At 38.0% G+C, this 21,138-nt stretch overlaps 2 protein-coding genes across 2 annotated transcripts in view; one reads left to right on the forward strand and one right to left on the reverse strand.

The window, feature by feature from the left end:
- Positions 1-1,431, reverse strand: part of WDPCP (WD repeat containing planar cell polarity effector) — a 302,619-nt gene extending 301,188 nt beyond the window's left edge. The window contains exon 1 of the mRNA XM_019635240.1: positions 1,350-1,431. The gene's annotated coding sequence lies outside the window, so the exon portion shown is untranslated. The remainder of the gene's footprint in view (positions 1-1,349) is intronic.
- Positions 1,432-1,736: 305 nt separating this feature from the next.
- MDH1 (malate dehydrogenase 1) lies at positions 1,737-20,935 on the forward strand. The gene is made up of 9 exons (XM_019635269.1): positions 1,737-2,169; positions 7,123-7,221; positions 8,038-8,134; positions 10,964-11,139; positions 13,377-13,499; positions 18,505-18,681; positions 19,202-19,315; positions 19,945-20,034; positions 20,597-20,935. Exons 1-9 carry the CDS (start codon positions 2,167-2,169, stop codon positions 20,720-20,722), a joined length of 1,005 nt encoding a protein of 334 aa, XP_019490814.1. The 5' UTR covers positions 1,737-2,166; the 3' UTR covers positions 20,723-20,935.
- The last annotated feature ends 203 nt before the right edge of the window (positions 20,936-21,138 follow it).

The following is a 21,138-nucleotide window of genomic DNA, read 5'->3' on the forward strand; positions in this document are numbered from 1 at the left end:
AGTATCACAAATAGCTATGCCTTCCATACGGAACACAGTGGTAAAAGAAATACTCCCAAAAAGATATGCTGCAGCTGTTCCTGCTCTGGTTGATGCCTTGCTTCCACTAAATTCTAGCAGCTGTGCAACAGAACTTTCTGTGATGATGAAAATATTCCATATTCTGTCGCATGTGGTTATTGAGCACTTGAAATGTAGTTAGTGTGACTGAGGAACTGGATTTTTAGTTTTATTTAATTTTAATTTAAATAGTCGTGTGTGACTAGAGGCTACGGTCTTGGACAAGGCATTCTAAAGCCTTAAAAAAAAATCAGGAACTTAAAGAATATATGTTTGCAGGTTGACATAGAAGTGGCATTTGAAACCATGCAACTCATGAATTAAATCACGTAGGGATTAAGTGTAGACAAAAGAATACAGGCACTCCAATGTTAAGAGATCAGAGATAATGAAGAACTTGCAAGGAACACTGGGGGGGAACCAATGACATAAGATGAAAACCCAGAAAGTATGTTGTCTGAGAGCCAAGTTTGTAAAGTGATTCAAGGAGAAAGTCATTCGGCTATGATAAATGCTACTGATAGATCAAGTTGGAAAAGAAGGTGTTATATTTCTTTCCCATAGTAACAAGCCCTCCAAAACCGAAGAGAAAAACTGAAAGATACCACTTGGCATTCATTTACCAATGAGAGAGAAAAACCAGAAGTAATACCAATGTTATCTAGTATAGATATTTCATTCATATTCATTACATATATACTATTCCAGAGCAGCACATCTTCCTTTTAACATCCACATAAAACAAGGTTTCAGAGAGCACAACAATTCTCTAAGGCAGCATTAATTATAAATGAAAACCTCTTAAATTGTTTTACCAGCTGAGGCTGCCTGAAACAATCAGTCTTCCACTCAGCTGCCACGCTTTCCTTAGAAATGCAGGTGTGGCATAATTTAAAGGTCAGGCTAGTTTAAAGAGCATTCAATTTCCAAAAAAGAATGGGCAAAAGTGTCAACATTTACGGAAGACTTAGAAAGTTAGGTTCGTGTACTGTGAGCTGCAGGATAGGAGGGGCTCACCACCCACAAAGCAGACGCTCAGTATTTTTCATTTGACTTTAAAAGAGCTGCATCTTACAGAGGGGTTTGGGCACTACGCGAAGTTCAGGGCACTACGCCCTCCAGTACACTTGCGCCAACACTCTGCGCCGAGACGGGACCGGCGAGCTCGCGGGCACCCGCCAAGCATCAGCACCCCGGTAGATAAAAGGCAAACGCCGGACGGCGCATAACCGCATCCCGAACCCTACAGTTAAAAGAAAACCAACCCCTACCCTCCGACCCGGGCTCACCTGCGTCCGGAGTGGGGAAGACTCAGGGCCCCGGCCGCCTCAGAGGGGGCGTCGCCGCAAACCCCCACCTCGTCACTGGACACAACCAGGCTAGAGAAGGAGGATTCGGGAGAGCGCGGCGCGCTCGCTTGGTCTGAGTCTCGGAGCTGCTGCCGCTTATTCCTCCGGTACCCCCCCAGCGGCCCGTGCTAAGTGCTTGCTCTCCCACCTCGTCGCTTAGCAACATGAGAAGCCATTCAGACTTCCCGACACGTCAATTCCTCCCGCCCCTTCAGAGTATGAATAGTGGTTTAAAAGGTTTTGTTTCCGGGTCGAGCCGGCTGTACGCAGCGGAAGGTCTCTTTACCTCCCACGTTTACTCTTGGGGGAGAATAAAGTCTCGGTTGCGCACGTGTGGGCGGTGTAGCCAAGGGGTCCGACTCTACTCCCTTGACGCACACACTCCTCAAACCCTTTGCCCTCGCCAATTGCTGGACACCGTCAGGCAGTTCTTTTCTCCAAGCCGAAACCGCGGTTCTCCAATCACAGCGGCTCGCCCTCGGGACTACTTTGCAACCGGGGACGAGCGCAGGGAGAAGGGCGTGAGAAGTCCCTCTGACCTCGGGAAGTGTAGTTCAACATTTGAAGGAAATGCGTTGAAGATTGCGCTAGAAGCACAGCAGTATAAACTACAGTTCCCAGAGGGCGCCGCGGCCGGGAGCCGAGTCATTTCTGTCTAACACCGCTCGCCCTCCCCGAGTCGGTTCCGCGGTAGAGGTGACCTGACTCCTTCAGCCTCATTTTGCAGGTGGTGAAATTGTCCGCGCAGTTTCCAGTCATGGTGAGTGTGGGCCCCTGGATCCTGCTCATCTCTGGCCTTCGCTCCCTTATGTGGGGTTTCTTGCGCTTGAAGGACTTTTGGGGGGCGGCTGTGCAAGCTACTGCCCTTCGCGCCCTTTGGGAAGCCCCGACTCGTGTTCTGGAGACTGTCGCAGCGACCCAGTAATTAGGAAGGGGTTGATTTCCACTTAGCGGGGGCTCTTAGAAGGACTGGAAGAAATCGCTATCCTTGGAAAGGCGCGATCTCAGTCCTGCTGTTGGTGGGGTTACAAAATATGAAGCTGCGGATTTTCTTAAAAGCAGATATTGGGTTTGATATCGAGGGAGCGGGGGCGGGGGTAGGTCCTAATCTTTTTTTTTTCTCTTATGCCTACAGTATTTTTTAAGAGCTTTTGTCACAAAGTCCTTGAAAACAGAAGGCCCTCAACTGTAAAGATAGTGTTTACGAGGTCTCCAGATTATGATCTACGTTTTTGAGAGATGTGTTTCAGCCATATCTAATTTCACAAAACGTCGTTTAAAACCTGTTAATTGATTTCCTTCTGTAGTACCAGGACTTGCAGTGACGGCATCAGTTGCCAAATAACTACTGCAGATATTCTTTACTGATCAGTATGTTATGAAATTTAGAACCATCATTAAATGTTACACAATGTAACCATCTTGTCATGAAGATCTGGATACCTTGATTACCATTTGTCTCAGCTGAAAGGGAGAAGGGGGGTTGGTGAGAGAACTCTGACGTAGGAATGATCTGCACCCTGTTTGAAGGTGACATTTGACATCAGACTGAGAGAAATTGCTTCAGTACTTGTATTTATAGTTGAGACTATTTTTCCTCCATTATCTCAAAATACTAAAATAGGTGGGGGAGTGTGGGGAAATATTTGAATGGATTGGAAATTTTCCAGAACCTGAAAAGACATGTTTTCAAGGTGAGGGGAGTGGACCAGTGGGGATAACTAAGTGTTAAACCTAGGTTTCCTACTTATTTTGTCAGATAACTTAGTCTTTTAATGATGGTTTCAGTGATTCCTGACCTAATAATCTTAGCAAGAAAGCAGAGGTATTTATTATCAGAGAACTACAGACTTCATGATTTTATAACTTGATAGGACCTTTTAAAGATCATTTTGAGAAATCTCCCCACTTTAGATCTTAAAATTGAGTTTATTGAAACCCACAGAGAATGTGATTTGCTCAAGGTCACACAACAGTTTGCCCCCAAGGGTCTCACACTCTCCATTTTACCATATTGTGTCATACCAGACACTTAATCATAGCTTTCTGAAAATTTATTTTTAGTAACTGAGGTTCTGGATGAAGATACAAGCTCATACTGCAAATACAAACTAAACTATGTTATCAGCATTTGTATTACCTGATAGCTTTATTCCTTGCAGTTTGGAATATTGGAATTCTAGAGTTGTAAAGGAATTTGGAGATTATTTCCTTTAATCTTAAAATGTAGCCTGGTGAGGTCAAATGACTTTCCCAAGGTCACAGAGAGATCCTGGGTCTCCATTCTTGTGTTGTTTTGCTACACAGTAGATCAAGCTAGGCCTCACCCCTGGAAGGTCACTGAACAGGAGATAACACAGCAACATTTATGAGGATTAAACCTGTCCATTTGTCGAAACTGACAGCAAATTCTCAGGGTTTCCTTGCCTCCTCAGAGTGTGTGAACAATCACTGAGTTAGAAAAGAGCCATCTCTTTTAAGCTATTCAAAGCAATTTTTTTAAAGAGGGTAATTCTTTGCTTGTGTCCTGCTTGTGTCCATCTGTTAGTAGGGAGGGACAGCAAGAATAAATTGTATGAAGGAATCTGAAATGATACTGTTTGATTTTATATTACAGAAATATATAAATTACAAAGCAAAAAAGGAATACATGGGTCTTTCTGTAGAATAACAGAAGCAACATTTAAATTCAAGCTTTGCAACTGAGACTTAAGCACATGCGCAAGACAGAGCCTGCTTCTGCAGGAAGGTCATTAATGTCCTGCCAAGAGCAAAAACATTCCTTCTTTGGATCTTGGCAGACTGCCCAGATATCTAAGCAAAGAATAGTAACCTGTCTTTACACTGCAACATTGTGAAAAGTCAATGGGTATCTCCCACCCTCCTGCTTTTCAACTGCAAGGTTGCAAAGAGCAGAAAGAATCAAATACACAGTTTGTTCTTTCCCTTTTCATCATCAAACATTCAGGCACTAACTAGGCGTCATACTACTCTTAACAAGATGGAGTTACCTACCTGTGAAAATAATTTGCTCAAAGATATAGAAGATAGAAACTGCTGAGGTGGAATTAGTGGCCGTTCATTAGTTGGCCACAACCCCTTCACTAAGGACTGATACTGTGAACACATTTTTTTTAGTAGCTAAAATTAATGCCTAAAATTGACTGCATTATTCTGTTGTAACCATCTAACTGACTTTCTGGGAGGTTAAGCATTATGGATAGTGGATATTCACTTTCCCTCTCATTTCTTATCCCAGCTTGCTTTACACTGAATAGCTTGTGTTTATAGTTTTCTTAATCCTTATTTTAAATCAGTCAACAAATATTTTTTGAACACTACATGGAGTGCAATTTGAGTCAAAGGTGGACTGCTCTCAGTTTACAGTTTGAACTGAACTGTTGAGGGGAGTTCACAGTCTAGTAGAGAGTAACAGACATGTAAATGAAAAACAACAGGCTATAAGAGTCCTTAGAGGAAAATTCTATGGTGACAGAGATCTATAATTATAGTACTTGCTACATACTGTTCTTAATGTTTTGTTTATTAACTCTCAATCCTTACAACTACATTGTTAGGGAGCTGCTATTATTATCAGGGGAAACTAAATACAGAGAGGTTAAGTAACGGGCCCAGGAACATACACCTAATGAGTTGTGGAGTCAGAATTCCAACCCAGAAATTCTGGCTCTAGAGGCCATCTCTTTTACTTCTGTGGTCTACTGACTCTAGCCCTGTGGCCTAGAATAGTACCACGTAAATAATAGAGGTTCATGGGTGTATTGTTTAATGAATGAAGCGATATAACAGTTCAGTTTATAAGACTGTATCATTAGTGACGTAAAATATTTTTGCTATCACTGGAACTATTGTGGTCACTAAGTTGCCAACATTCTCAATGCAAGTGTATATAAATATGATATCTTAAACAATTTTTTGAAGTATGTTAGGTTTGCTTCCAAACAGTTGTTTTATATTTCCAAGTTTTTGGTAGTAATTTTATAAGATCTAGCTATTCCTTTAGCAAGTATTTGAGTTCCAGCTGTGGGGAAGGAAACTGTTCTAGGTAGCTGGGATACAATAAATAAAATAGACAAAGCCCCTGTCATTAAGGAGCTTGCATTATAAAGACAGGGGAAATAATTTCTTCCTCTATTCCCTTTTTCTCACCTACTCTCCTTCAAAGGAAGAAGGGGAAATTTTCAAAGTTAAAAACATGTAAAGGCCAGTGAAAGAAAATAACCACATCCAGTAACTTTTAGTGTCCTTTGGAAACCTAACGCCTATTTGGGACCATAAATATGTATTGCATTAAAATTGGTTTATTTGGGGAATTATCATATTTTGTATATTTAGAGATATGTATAGGGAAGAGACCCACAAGGTCAGGGAGAAACTCTCTTCGTAGGTTTTTCCTTTTTTTCCACTCCCACCCTCGTCACATCTCTGAGGAAGAAATTGCAGTCTGCTATGATTAGATTCTTTTCTCTACAACAGCTGACACTTCTTTCCTGAGATTTTTTTTGTTTTCTACAGGTACCAAATTGTTAAGTGCTGCTGACCTTCAGAGGTTAAGGTTGGAAGGTTAGACTGACCCTTCAGGGTCATAGTCTCCTTCCATCCCAGAGGCATGACTCCTCTGAAAGGGAATTCTAAATATAAAGAAATCAAACGCTTCAATCCCCAGTCAACTCAGTGGGCCACTTCTCTCATTCTCATGCACATAGTGATAGATACAACACAGAGTGGAAGTACAGTACATTTACCCAGCATTGTCAAAGGAACAGTTCACCTTGTTTGAATTTTCCATCTAATTAAATACTCATTATAAGTTTCCAAACATTTTTGTTTAGCTCTTTTTAGTAAAAATATTTCTGTCTTTTTAATTATGAGCTTAATTTAATTTTGATGACTCAGGGTCATCACTTTTAATATTATTTTTGTCCATATGTCCATATTTTGTTGAGGGTCTGTTGAGATCTATAAGGCAACGTCTCTCTATTGTAACTAGTATACCCTTTGTACTTTTCTCCCTTTCTCCCTTTTAAAATGAATTTTCCTTTGGAATCAGGTTGTCAACTGTCACTACATGTTGCTGTTGCTATTATTTAATATTAAAATTTATTGTAATCTAGATAATTGTCTCATTTTCTTAAAAAATGAAGGCTTATTTTTCCTCTTCCAAGTAGTTGAGTTGAATCATGACTAATAGCTTTATTGAAACTCAGGCTCATCGTAAGTGGAAAATTTTAACCACTGTTACTCCTCTCCCTGGTGTAAAGGATTCTATTGATCAGATGGGAGTGGGGAATTTGCATAAGAGGATTTGTAAGTTTCTAGTAGCCGCCAGGGTTTGTATCACCATATAATGCACATCAACATTGTTAGGCCTATTTTAGTGGTAAAATATCTTTAAAAAGATGGATAAGATTATGTAAGTAAAATCCAGTGTAATAGAGTTAAATAACACCACATAAATATGCTGCCAAAGGACACGTGTTCTGGAAGTTGCTCAGTTGATTTGTGCATGCTGTATTTCCTAGGACAGTTCTGGGACATAAGTCAATTTTCTACTAAGCTTCACGCAGAGACTTTAAAATTTTACATTAACTTTTAAGGTATGTGGCTGTCTTACAATAGAGAGACTCCTGAATATCTTTAAAGTAAAATAGGGCTTTTTAATAAAGATGTTAATCGTTCTCTCTTATTTCAGCCCGAACCAATCAAAGTCCTTGTGACTGGAGCAGCTGGTCAAATTGCATATTCACTGCTGTACAGTATTGGAAATGGAGCTGTCTTTGGTAAAGACCAGGTAGGGGCAAGTGTCTATGTATCTTAAGTCAATGAAAGAATCTTGTCAATAAAACCCTATATATAGTGGTAAAGAAATTTTTAAATGGTGACGGAATAGGTAATCTCAATAAATATACTAGGCACAATGCTATAAATGGAAGCTAGTAGCTTATTTATATGCCCCCCTCCAGGCATTGAAAATGCTTTGCAAATCATGTATTTCGTTGACTCGGTGCAGCCAACAGGTATCAATCAGTGGAAGGTATTCACTAATGACAGTAACTGTTATGGAGGGTCACGTGGGAGAGAAAGTTGCTGAATCAGCACGTACTTGTTCATTAATGGTCTTTAGACCTAAAATAATCAGACCGGTAAATCTATTTCCCAGTTTAAAGCAGGCACCCGCTATTCCAGCAGATTATTTTACACTAAAATCCTTTTCTAAAGTATTCATTTACCCATTCTCTTCATCCATGGATATTAAGTTCTTCCTCCATGCCAGATACTGTACTTAGCTTTCCATGAACTGAAATCAGATATACAGCTATTAACAATAAGAGCAATCTGGGCATGTTACTTCAATTTGATATTTGTGCGTGTACTAATTAAAATTCAGTAATGGTGATTCCTCTTACTGTGTCTGTTAGTGAGCCATTGCTGGTTTTTCTCAAAGTGCCATCATGTTAGATACCTGACCTAAAATAATTATGATTAGTTAATGGGAATTATACACGTATATACACCAAATAAGCAAAAACTTTGTAAAAGGGCTTTTGCTGTGATTAAATGACATAGCCTACACTGACAGACGCTGTCCTCGCTATTTATTTGGCAGCCGATAATTCTTGTACTTTTGGATATCACTCCCATGATGGGTGTCCTGGATGGTGTCCTAATGGAACTGCAAGACTGTGCCCTTCCCCTCCTGAAAGGTAAGTTGGGGAGTGGAGAGGGATTTTATAGTATTTTACAGATTTTAGATTTTTGTTGACTAGACTGTCAATTAGAAGTTAGTTCATAAAAGTACCATATTTTGCTGTGTATAATGTGCCCCTGTGTACATATATAATGCACACCCATGTTTTTGCCCAGACTTCTAGGGAAAAAAATCTTTTATTTTAATAGTACTTGTTTTTTGTATTATAAAGGAATTATAGCATTTATTTTTTAACATATTATGGTACAAGAAATTTTATGTAACAAATAATTATAAAACAGAAGAACAGATACAAGGTACAAGAAATTTTATGTACTGGTAACAAATTTACGATATTTACCCATGATAGAAGGCCAAGAACTCTTTTCTCATTGGAAATTCATCGTAAGTTCAGCAAAACCAATTATCATATTCCAGAGTATTATTTTGCATACAGATACCGTTACATTGATTTCCAGAGTTACACTTTTAACTCATAAACATAAATAAAAGAATTAAAAACATTTATATAGATGTGGAATTAGTGCTACTCATGTATAATGCGCATCCTTATTTTTCCCTCACAAATTTGGGCAAAAAGTGCATATTATACATGGCAAAATATGGTAGTTTATTTTGTTTTTTTGAACTACAACTATTTGGTAATTTGAATACCAAGAATAAATAAGGGTACTTATATACCAAGAATAAATAAAGGTAAAAGTGAGAAATTACCAGTGTAAGGTGTAAAAGAATATACTTTTACCCAACATGCTTATATATAATTTATTTTACTAATTAAGTATAATGTTGCACAAGGGTTATACACCTGAGATTGTCTACATTGTGTTGTTATTTAAAGTCTATTTAAATAGTAATAGTAGCATCCTGTAATGGAGAACTTTTTCAACTCTAAATGATGTCTTCCAGTGCCATGTGCTGCCCTGAGGCTGGAAATAGGTCCCTCATATATAGTCCCATCCCATCTGCCAGTCATCAGATTGAGATATAGTGTAAATTATCCTAATCATATACTGTATAATTATAAAAAAAACACAAAAAACCCACCAGAGTTCTGTTAAGAGCCTTTGAGAATCATTGAACTATTACATAAATGTAAGACAGAAGTCTTAACTTTGATTGAAAGGCTCATTAAAATATTAGGTCAAGTTGTAAGTTAATTTGAATATTTTTCTTTAGCTATACCTTCATCATAATCTTTTTATTTTGGGAGCAATCCAATTAATAATACTCCTAGAAGTTTGCGCAAAGCAAAATATTGGGTTGTCAGAAAAGCCATGACGCATTTTTGCAACAAAAAACAGAGAAAAAATACACTAGGACTTTTCCAACAACCCAATATATACACACCCAAGTAGAAACCATACTCAAGAGTTCATGTATATGTTCAATAAACATTTACTAGAAGGGGTACCACCATCTAAATCATTTGGTTACAGTTATGTAAGAGAGTGCATTACCCTGCCCAAATTATTCAGCTGGCTCCCTTTTCGCACCCACTATTTCCAAATCAACTTCCTCTGTTGCTGTTTCCCATTTATATCTGACAAGTTCCCTCTTCTCTCTCTAATGGGCCCAGGTTACAGTCAGCGTGCCCTTGGTCAGCTGTGAATAGGACAGGGAAGAGAAGGTTCAGCAGATAAGAACATGTGGCTGGGAAGAACATTAATTTTTTTTCCCCCCTCCAATTAGTATTCCTATATATAACCTATTGGGGGGCTATAGCAGCCTGACTGAGAGAAGTTCGCTGATCTAAAAATCTACCAGTGACAACACTGAATCTAGGTTGTCTTAGTTGATTTGGGCTGCTTTAACAAAAATACCATAGACTGAGTGGTTTATAAACAACAGAAGCTTATTTCTCACAATTCTGGAGGCTGGGAAGTCAGATCAGAGAGCCAGCAGATTGGGTGTCTGATGAGAGCCCAATTCCTGATTCATAGACAGCCATCTTCTCACCATGTCCTCAATGGTGAAAGGGCTGAGGCAGTCCTCTGAAGCCTCTTAGATAAGGACACTAATCCCATTTGTGCAGGCTCCACCCTCATGACCTGATCACCTCCACCTCCTAATACCATCACATTGGGGATTAGGTTTCAACATAGGAATTTTGTGAGGAACCCAAAACATTCAGTCTATAGCACCGCACCGATCATGGCCTTTTTAATACTGTTAATAAAGAGGAGCAATGATACATGTTCTTTAATCAAAAAGCAAGTGCTGTATTTTATTGGACTAATACTGTTGCATGGTGGTTGAACTCTGGGCCGACCTGGGCTAGAATTACAGCCCCACTACTTTTTGATGGCAGCTAGTGAATCTTTAAACCTCATTGTCTTCATCTTTAAAATATTAAGATTAAATTTGATAAAATAAATCTCTTAGCATTATTCCTGGCACAAAACTATTCAATAAACATAATTTTTAATTTGTGATTGATATCTTAGACCTTAAAGTAATCGTAACTTAAAAGTTAGGTGAGTTAGTTTCTCTTTTGTGTTATCTGTGGTGGTTAGCATGAATAACAAAGTTATAATATACCTTGCATCATATCAGATTATAAAAGATAAAAGCTATAGAATATTTGAAATTGAGATAATTATTGAAATAGGGAAAGTCAAATAAAAGTACTGACATTTTTACTGATACTATGTTGTTGAATTCAAAAACTGTCTTTCTTAGGCCCGTAAAACTTATTAATGTGATATGTAAAAGTACACATTTACTACAAAATGAAGGAATTACTGGATAGATTTAATATGAAAAAGAAAATCTCAGACTTGGGTGTTTATGTATCTTTGCATATTTATTGCCATGTTCACAGACGTCATTGCAACAGATAAAGAAGAGGTTGCCTTCAAAGACCTGGATGTGGCCATTCTTGTGGGCTCCATGCCAAGAAGGGATGGCATGGAGAGGAAAGATTTACTCAGAGCAAATGTGAAAATTTTCAAATGCCAGGGTGCAGCCTTGGAGAAATACGCCAAGAAGTCAGTTAAGGTGACTAATGCAGTAGTATTTTATGGTGTTTTTCATTATCAGCATTTGAAACTTCTGCTTTCAGCATTTAAGTGAAAATAAAATTATTTGCCCCCCCCCCAGTTTTGCTTGATAAGCACTCTTCCTGGGTTTTTATCTTACTATATAGAAATCTATATTCAGAGGTGCTCAAAAATATTTTGTCTATTACTATGACATGGAAATTTAATATTAATTGATAAACCCATTAGACATAGGACTTTTAGCTGTGCGGGAATATTTATTCAGACATTTTGATTTATGTGTGTGATTGTGGAGGGAGATGGCTGTAAGCTGTGTTCTCAGCAATAGGAGATGGTAACTTCTGAATGCTCAGATTTTCTCAATCCCCTGGAATTCGGATATGCTTGTCTTCTGGGTTGAGTCGGTATGACTGCCTCTTCTCTTTATGTTCAGGCTATTTTGGTTTCTAAATTAGTCTTGACATTGCGATAAAACCTCCTTTTACCAATTAAGTATCAGTGAACTAGAACTTAGCTGTCACAGCGAAAGGCCTGCTGGGTAGAGGTGTGACTGATTTTAATACACTCCTTCCTCTCTATCCTGACTTGAAAGGGAGGTAAAAGAAAGTTTTATAAGATTTTTAAAGTCGCCAATTTTAATATTCTATTATAATACTTCACAGACATCTGAATTTTTGTATTCTGTGGACTTCATTTTAAATAGTTAACTTTTCTGTAATCATTAGTAAACAATAATAGAAATGAGTTGAGTAGAAATCCACAAGTCTGTTAGTAAAAAATTACTAGGTTGTTTGGACTACTGAAGTCCAGGATGCTTGGAGTTGTAGTACTGCTTGCACAGGAATCGCCACTTGGCCAAAAGTGTCCTTTTTAGGGAAATACACAATTAGACTGGAGTACTTAGGAGCATGGATATCATGTCTGCAGCATACTCTTTTTTTTTTAAAGATTTTTTTATTGGGGGAAGGGGAACAGACAAGTGCTGTCCTTTTTTGTTCTTCAGTCTAGTTGTGAAGGACGTTGCTTCACTGGCCCAAGTTGGCACCATCACTGCGCTCTTCCCGGGCGAGGCAAATCAGTTGCCAGCTTCTGGACAGCCGCTCACAGCGGCTGCTGGCCGCTCACACTGCCTGCTCACACTGGCTGCTGGCTGCTCACACTGGCTAGCTGGCTACACACGGTAGCCCATGGCAACCCACTGCCACAGGGGCTGCAACCTATGCCGTCACTGGCAACTCATGGCAGCCCAGCTCCAGATCAAGCTGTTGTTCAGCATCTTAGCTGTAGAGGGCAGTGTCACTGGCGCTCATATGTGGGATCCGAACCGGGGTCCTCTGGCGTCCCAAGCCAGCTCTTAACCATCGCGCCACTCAGCCGGCCCTGCAGCGTACTCTTATAAAGTGGGCAAAAACAACCTAAGGGCAGGGGTGTGTGTGCAGAGAGAGGGAGAGAGATGAAACAAATTAGAGAATCTGGGTAAAGGGATATATAACTTAGTCTTTGTAATATGTTTGCAGTTTTCTGTAAGTTTGTTATTTCACAGTGTTTTTTTAATTATTAAAGATTTTTATAACGTAAATCCATCTATACATTTTCCTATACTGTATTGTAATCCAGTGTACCCCATACCTCCTCAGTAAAAAAGATAGCCTGAAATGCTTTCTCCTAAAGATTGACTCAATAGTTATGTAGTAGATAGAACCTGGTAACCAGTATTTTAGCAAATATCCCAGTTAATTCTTAGGATTAGGCAAGATTGAGAAACTCATAACTCATTAAAAAAAAAAATCATTTTCCTAAAGTAAACTACTCAAGTAGAATTTCTTTCTTGGATTACTTTTATAAGGAAAATTTTATCAGTGAATCAAACTCTGAGATAGAGCCTTAGATTACTTGTTTGTTTTTTTTTTGTAGCAAGTAAGTAAATGCTCTCTCTGTGCTTTGGCACAAAACAAAATAGAAAGACACGTACCTTAGGTCTTGGACAGTGCTACCTGGAAAGTGACTTGTGTACATAATGGTGGTTTTAATAAAGAAATGTTTTTAGTAGTCACAGCAAACACTAACAAAGGAGGGCGGAGTTTTTAGAAGGGAGAATAGAAACCTACTAGAAACTACAATGATAACTATACACAAACTTGTACAAAGGCTACATGTTACACATTTGCCATATCTTAAGACAGTTTAGTTGATCAGTGTATGGTCTGTAACTGTTGTGCCTCCTGTACATCCTAGGTTATCGTGGTGGGAAACCCAGCCAATACCAACTGCCTGACTGCCGCCAAGTCGGCGCCATCCATCCCCAAGGAGAACTTCAGCTGCTTGACTCGTTTGGATCACAACAGAGCTAAAGCTCAGGTAAGAAAAATGCCTTTAAAAAATCTTATTAATGTTCAACTCTATACAACCTTTTTCTCTCACTTTTAAAAGTAGCTAAATCTTAGTTTTTGCTTTTTTTGTTTTTGGTGGTTGTGGTGTTTAGTAGGAAGCTATTCCAATTTGTTAGGAAACCTTTAAATCTAGCCTCATAAGGACGGGCTGAACGTTCTACTTAATTTTCTCAACTATATTTTATTTGCTTACAGTAATTAAATATGGCTGCTAATGTCCTCTTACTACTGTAGTTAAAAAGTATTCACTAGTTTAGGTCATTCACAGGATGGTACATAATTTAGTTTATGTTTGTTCAATACATATAGGTATACAGGAGATTATAAAATGAAAGACTTAAGCTTTTTGTGTTTTGTGTGGTTCTGCTTTCTTTTTCCCTATAGCTAAGCAATCACATTTAGATTTTTAATTTTATATTTAATGTTTTTCAATTTTATATCTTTTTAATATTCTATATGTTCATGTTGCCATATAATATCCTACTTTTTACTACTTAGCAACTAAGATTTAATTGTCACCAAGTTTTCTTACCCCATGGAGCCTTAGATAAATACGCCAAGGGGTCATAGCTTTTTAAAAAAATTAGAGGCCATTCCTCTCATCTCTGCTAGTTTCCTAGGTATTCTCAGATCTGAACGACCTGGTGCCCTTGGAAGTCATGACACGTTCTGTGCCTTGGACGTAACCACTTCCCTTCCCCTTGGTGATTTTTGGGCCCACCCCTCTTCATCCATAGTTCATCACTGCTAGATAGGTTTATGAGTTTAGCCCTTTTTCTTCTAGAAAAGACAACTTTGTTTTAGTTTTAAGAAAACTATTTTTCCCAAAAGATGGTGTGAGGTCTAAGTTGAAAAATCACTGCTGTACACTGAGAACTGATAATTTTCAGCTTTGAAGTGCCCAGTGAAAAAGAAGATCATTTACATTCATTAGCTTGTACTCTTAAGCTGGATGCTTTACATGTAATTTATCATTTAATTCTTATAGTAACCATGTGAGATATCCATTATTACCGCTATTTTACAGATAAGAAACCTGAAGCCCAGAAAGGTCAGGGAACCTGCTCAGTCATACAGCAGAGCCACCTCGATTTGCCTGACTCCATACCCTTGTGTGTGTTCTTCATAATGGGATCAAGTGACCTAAATCAACTTAATAGCTCTGTGATCTTGAGAAAGTGTATTTAAAAAAGAGAGAGAGAAACTATATTCAAGCTATAAAATGGAATAATTGTATCTACCTCAAAAGAGTAGTTATGTGGATTAAATGAGATAAGATCTATTATGTTCAGCCCTTATCATGGTGCCTGTCACATTGTAAAACTCAATAAAGCCTGGCTGCTATTGTTATTACTGAATTTTAGTAGTATTAAGAGGTATATAACGAAGAGTTGAGAAGAGCCATACCTCAAAAATGTCTCCCTGAATATTCCAGTTAATTTAGAAGGTCTTTGGATAACAAGCTTAAATTGCAAATATTTCTTGAGAGTCTGTAGGCTGTGGGAGGAATATAGTTCTTGAGAGTCTGGTGGCTGGGAAGGAATGGGACTTTGAATGACTGGAGGCAGGAGATTTGGGTACGATAGAACAGTTACTATAGACATTAGTGCAGAGGAGTGGCATGGCCTCTAATTTGGGTCCTATAGAACATGTACCACTTAACAGTTAAGGAAAAGATAAGCTAGGTGTTGCAGTTGTAGATTCTGGATTTCCCAATGGTTACTTAATTTAGTTGCAAGAGAGAGAGAGAGGTAAAATGACACCACCAAACTTTAATCTTTGCTGTTTCACCTGAGGCCTTGGTGGAGGCAGGCACTGGAACATTCTGCTTCCAGGGGTTACTACTGAGTAACACTTTGTCCCAATGCCTGAAGTAGTTTACCTTGTGGGGTAAAAATCTGGGTAGGGAAAGAAGGAAGCAGCAGCTATTTCATCAAACTTTAACTTTTGGCACGTGTTCAGCATGCCACTCTGGCACAGTGAGAGGTTTTAGGAAGGTTTTGAAGCAGTTTCTTCCTCCTGTAGAAGTTGTTGATCCAGTGAAAAAAAAAATAACAAACCCAAAGATTAATTTTTCTTACGTGAATGGTTACTAGTTTTACATAATTTGTTTTGGAATTCTGAGGATTTAGCTACCTAGCAGCTGTGTATCACCTGCAGAACTCCCCTGTGTATTTGCAAACCAGAACTTTATACGTGTCTGCAGACATGGCAACCTGGCAATGAAACCAGTTAGCTGGTATCTGGGGAAGAAATTTGCTACAGCTGGAGAATTAGTCAAAAACCATTTAATAAACCTATATGCAGACATGAAAGTGTCTAAGGGAGCAAGAAACTGCTATCCTGGATACATGTTAATTTAGATTAGCTCTGACATGAATGATACTCAGAAACTACATCTGCTGGGTACAAAGTACTGGCCTTTGCTGTCCAGACAGAAGTGGATTAGCTCAAGAGAGCAAAAAGAAGAAGAAGTGGGCAACACGACAAAGGGAAGTAGGGGAGCCTCCTGTGGGGAGGAGAAGCCTAAAGACAGTGTGTCTCAGCTGTTCTTTGGAGCAGTTGAAGCTGACATTCAGCAGAATTATGGGTTCTAAGTTCTTGGTAATATACATCTTGGGGAATTTGCCTCAGGTTTAAATTTTCCTTTTTCTATACAGTGCCAACTAAATATAAATAAGGGTAGTTCTTCCAGGTCATGGCACACAGAAAAAAGGGTACTTATTGCACAGCGCACTCGACCCCAACCACTAAGCAGGTCAGTAGCTGGGAATCCCAAATACCAACCATCTGCCTAATTTGTGAAGACTGATATGGTAGTTAATAGCCCTAATACTTGCAGAACTGGATGAAGCAGGATTTAGATGAGAAGTGATTTAAAATGTCAAAAAAACACAAAATTTCTAAGTTAATTTTTTTAATCTTCTGACTATTTTAGAATTTAAGAATGAGTATCAACTTATTTTAAGGGTCATAGTGAAAGTAAAGACAATTTGCTTCTTGACATCATAAATTAGTGTGAAGATGAGTCAAGTCATTGCAAACATTTTAGGTAATAGCCTTTTTCATCTTTATTCATTTTGTTTGGTTGGTTGTTTTGTGTTTGTTTGTTTTTTACTTTTTATTTTGGAATAATAGACTCAGAAGAAGTTGCAAAGACAGTGTAAAGAATCCTGTGTACCCATTACCTGCTTTCCCCCAGTGGTGCCATCTTAAATAACTACAGAGCATTGTCAGAACTAGGAAATTGACTAGACTACACACAACACTTAACTAGAGTTACTCAGATTTCTGCAGTTTTTACATTTTTTTGTATGTTTTTATGAACAATTCATACATGACTCATATCTATGACATTTAATCATATATATATATAGATTACTATAACCACCATTGTCAAAATATAGAACTGTTCCATCACCCACAGAACTCATGCTTCCTCTGTATAGTTACACCCTCTCTCCTTTCCTAAACCCTGACAACCATTTATCTCTTCTCCATCTCTATAATTTTGTCATATTGAGAATGTTATAAAAATGGAGTCATGCAGTAAGTATCCTTTTGAGACTGGCTTTTTTTTTTTTTTGATGCAGTTTAATGTTGTATGTATCTATCCAAGTTGAGTGTATCCATAGTTCATTCCTTTGTATTTTTTTTCCACTTATTCCACTTATTTCATTGAATGGAAGTACCACAATTTGTTTAACCATTCTTTAAGGACTTTGGGGTTATGTCCAGTTTGAGGCTATTACTATCCTTGTTTTTAATTTAAAATACCAGAGTGTTTTCCCTTTGTTACATGGTGAATGCTCAAATAGAACTTTGATGCAGTGGTTATGTATTCAAAAGCTATGGACTCTAATACAACTATTTTTTCCTCCCATTCTTTTAATAAGGAAAGAAGAATCACCCACAGTGTCACCCTAACACATCAGCTTTTAAAAATTCTTTTCCGAAACATTGCCTTCTGGTTCATCATAAATTCTGCTGTCTAATTAGGAACAAATTATACAAGTAACAGTAATTTTTTTTTCTGCACATTACCTTATCAGTCAAATAACAAAATAAACAAGCTGATTTTATTTTATTTAAATCTTTCAAAACATAACTTTCTAACCCTTTCTTTGACTACTATACTATATAATTGATATTCATGTGACCACAAGGCATGCTGCAGGATCCTAAAGTGCTTTCTGAACCTACAGCTAGGGATTGTTATAGCTGTTACAATTTTAGTATGATATATATGTTATATTTAAACCCTATTCTGTAAAATGAGGATAGTCATACTTTGGTAATTTGAGCCACTTTCCAACTCCAACATTTTTTTTTTTTTTTTTTAAGCTGAGCCATCCTGCCTCCTGTTGGCAGCTCAGCGGCTGCTCAGCTCGGGCCAGGCATCAAACCGCTGTTGCTCAGAGCTTAAACTCTTGAGCGAGCTATTAACCAACTGAGCCACTTGGCCGGCCCAACTCCAACATTTTATATTTAGGATTATTTGAAAATTCGTTAATTTATATATGGTATGTAAGAAAAATTCCACCTAAATATGGAGAAAGTACCTAAATACCTGATTTTTCTGAAGTGCTGAGGAGATATCTCCAAGTAATAACAACAAAACAAAAGTCACATTTATGTATTTGAGTAATATTAACCTCTTGTTTGGTGTTTTATATTTGATAAACACATTATGCTAAGTTAAGCACAAACTATAGGATGCTCTCTAGTCTTAAACATTCTACTTAAATATTCTACCCTTGAATGTTTCAGGTTCACAGTTTGTTTACATTCTTAAGCTGTTTTAGGAAATTACCAAGCAATAAAATTTGCAGTTTTATTTTACAAATCAGTTTAACTTGTGTTCTCTTGGAAGTTTCAGAGGCTTTTTATCTTAAGGGCATTTGTCAAACAGGTCCCAATTTGAAGTGAAATAGCATTTATCTAAGTAATGTATTTGTTTTCTGTTTAACTAGATTGCTCTTAAACTTGGTGTAACTTCTGATGATGTAAAGAATGTCATTATCTGGGGAAACCATTCCTCAACTCAGTATCCAGATGTCAACCATGCCAAGGTGAAACTGCAAGGAAAGGAAGTTGGTGTTTATGAAGCCTTGAAAGATGACAGCTGGCTCAAGGGAGACTTCATCACAGTAAGAAAAATCTGGGAGCTCTCTTCACAGCCAAGCCTAAAGAACTCCTGAAGAGAGACACCCATTACTGACCTGACTGTTCTCCAAGGGCTAGGAGGATGGAGGGACCCAGGAGAGCAGACCTTTCCCAGTTGTCTGATGACTGCAGACTTTCTTTTGGGGTCATGCTAAGCCACTCATGATCCAGCCTGATCTGATGTGTTGCATGGCAGTCAAGATCAATTGTTAAAGTGGAAACAACTGGAGTACCCTCTAGTCTTCTGGTTATCTTTATACAAAGATCCACTTCTTTGAAGTGTGGTAAACTTTCTTTGGGGATTTGTAGTTTTCTCTTTTCAAAAAGACTGGTGCTTATAACCGAAATGGTTTAGGAAGACCGACATTGGGTAGGTAGTTGCATGATTTTGGAGGGGGCACATTAAGCTATGGTTGCAGCCTCTCACCCCAGATCAGCTTGGAATTGATGAAAATGCTGCCATCATGATCAGTAACACTGCTGCCTCTGTCTGCTCCCACCCAGACTGTGCAGCAGCGTGGCGCTGCTGTCATCAAGGCTCGAAAACTATCCAGTGCAATGTCTGCTGCGAAAGCCATCTGTGACCATGTCAGAGACATCTGGTTTGGGACCCCGGAGGTGAGGACTCAGTGATTTGCACAGGCCACTCTTTTATTTTCGTCCTCTGATTCTGTAATGTAAAAAGAATATAGCCTTATCCGTCGGACAGGTTAGGTTTAGATCCCGGCTCAGTTGCCCACTGGCCGAGTAACCTTGGGAAAATTACAACCTTTCTGAGCTGTTTTGTCATCTTTTACATGGGTTGTGAGAGTTAAATGAGAGTTAAATATATATATATATATCTATATCTATATCTATCTATCTATCTATCTATATATATATATATATAGATAGATATAGATATAGATATAGATATATAGATAGATATATAAAAGGCACCTGGCACACATGGTGGGGTGATTATTTTTTCTTCTCAAAGCCTACATTGGGCCATAGTTTCATCATTGATAAAATGAGGGTTTTGTTTCTCTGGCCTACTTCACACATTGATTGGAAGAGTGGAATGAGCTAATACCCACAAAAGTTACCTTGTCAGGGAAGTGCCTGGTGGTGGTTACTTATACAATAATGACGTTATGTAGATAGTAAGAAAGTGTCACCTGTTTTAATTTTGTTAAGCCATGTATCAATTGGTTATATAAACTAATCCGTAAGTACCATGAGAATGTAAAAATTGTTATTTTCAGGGAGAGTTCGTGTCCATGGGCATTATCTCTGATGGCAACTCCTATGGTGTTCCCGATGACCTGCTCTACTCATTCCCCGTTACAATCAAGGTAAGGTATTTTGGGGTTATTTCCCTCTTGCCTCCTACTGGTAAAGTAGTTGTATGTTTTTTATTAATAATGGTATGATGTAGTCCAAAAGGTTGTTCTTTTACTAAATTAGACATTTTTCCCTCCTTTAAAATCATGTGAAGCACAACTTCAGGTTGCTAAAAGTGAAATTAATCTGGAAAGTAAGATTCACCTCTGCCCACTAGACACATCTTCTTCTTGTGCCTCTAATGTCGGGTACCTATAGATAGTATCTTACTCCTACATGAAGCATAGTTCTCAGTATTGTTGCTCTTTATTACAATCATAGTAAAGTCATTAGTTTTTTGTTTGCTAATTCTCATTTAAAGATTTTGTTCTAGATTCAGTGAGTTTTAAATTTAAGTGTTTTGTTTTTATCAGAATTATCTGTTAATGAAGATCTGGATTTTGATTTGCTTCTTTAGAATCAGACTTTAAAACAGATACTCCTTTAGATTTAAGTTCAAACTAAATTGTTGCTTGCTGGAGGATCAGTTCTAGTTTAATTGTAAATCTCTTATTTGCAATTATTTTCAAACAGAATAAGACATGGAAGATTGTTGAAGGTCTCCCTATTAATGATTTCTCACGTGAGAAGATGGAGCTTACTGCAAAGGAACTAACAGAAGAAAAAGAAACTGCTTTTGAATTTCTTTCCTCTGCATGACTAAATAATCATTTCGATGTTACTAAATGCCCCAAAGCTGAAGAATCTAAATGTCGTCTTTGACTCTAGTACCAAATAATAATAATGCTACACCTAAATCACTTGTGAAAAACAGCACATTTTAAAGATTGTGTGCTTCTTGGTACAAATTTGTGACAGTTTATCATCATGCTGTTAGTGTTGCATTCTAAATAAAATATATATTCAAATGAAGACGACTCAGACTCTAATTTTTAGCTAATACTTTGTTTCTATTCAGAAAACAAACTTGCATGTTTCCCAGCTTGCCTAAGGAGTTGTGATTTTTTTTTTAAACCAGAGAAAGGCAGTAAAGATGAAAAAATGTTACAAGGCAAAACATAATTCTCTTATATTTAAATACAATAGGAAAATCCACTTTGTGATAGTGAGTCAGT

This window comes from Hipposideros armiger, unplaced genomic scaffold (genome assembly GCF_001890085.2).
Source record: "Hipposideros armiger isolate ML-2016 unplaced genomic scaffold, ASM189008v1 scaffold_2, whole genome shotgun sequence".
In the NCBI taxonomy this organism is placed as follows: domain Eukaryota; kingdom Metazoa; phylum Chordata; class Mammalia; order Chiroptera; family Hipposideridae; genus Hipposideros; species Hipposideros armiger.

What these genes read in the sequence shown, in the direction of transcription:
- MDH1 (XM_019635269.1), top strand. An exon ending in TGCCCTTCCCCTCCTGAAAG is followed by an intron (nt 8,135 to 10,963) that starts GTAAGTTGGGGA and finishes CCATGTTCACAG; the next exon opens with ACGTCATTGCAACAGATAAA. An exon ending in TCTGGTTTGGGACCCCGGAG is followed by an intron (nt 19,316 to 19,944) that starts GTGAGGACTCAG and finishes TGTTATTTTCAG; the next exon opens with GGAGAGTTCGTGTCCATGGG.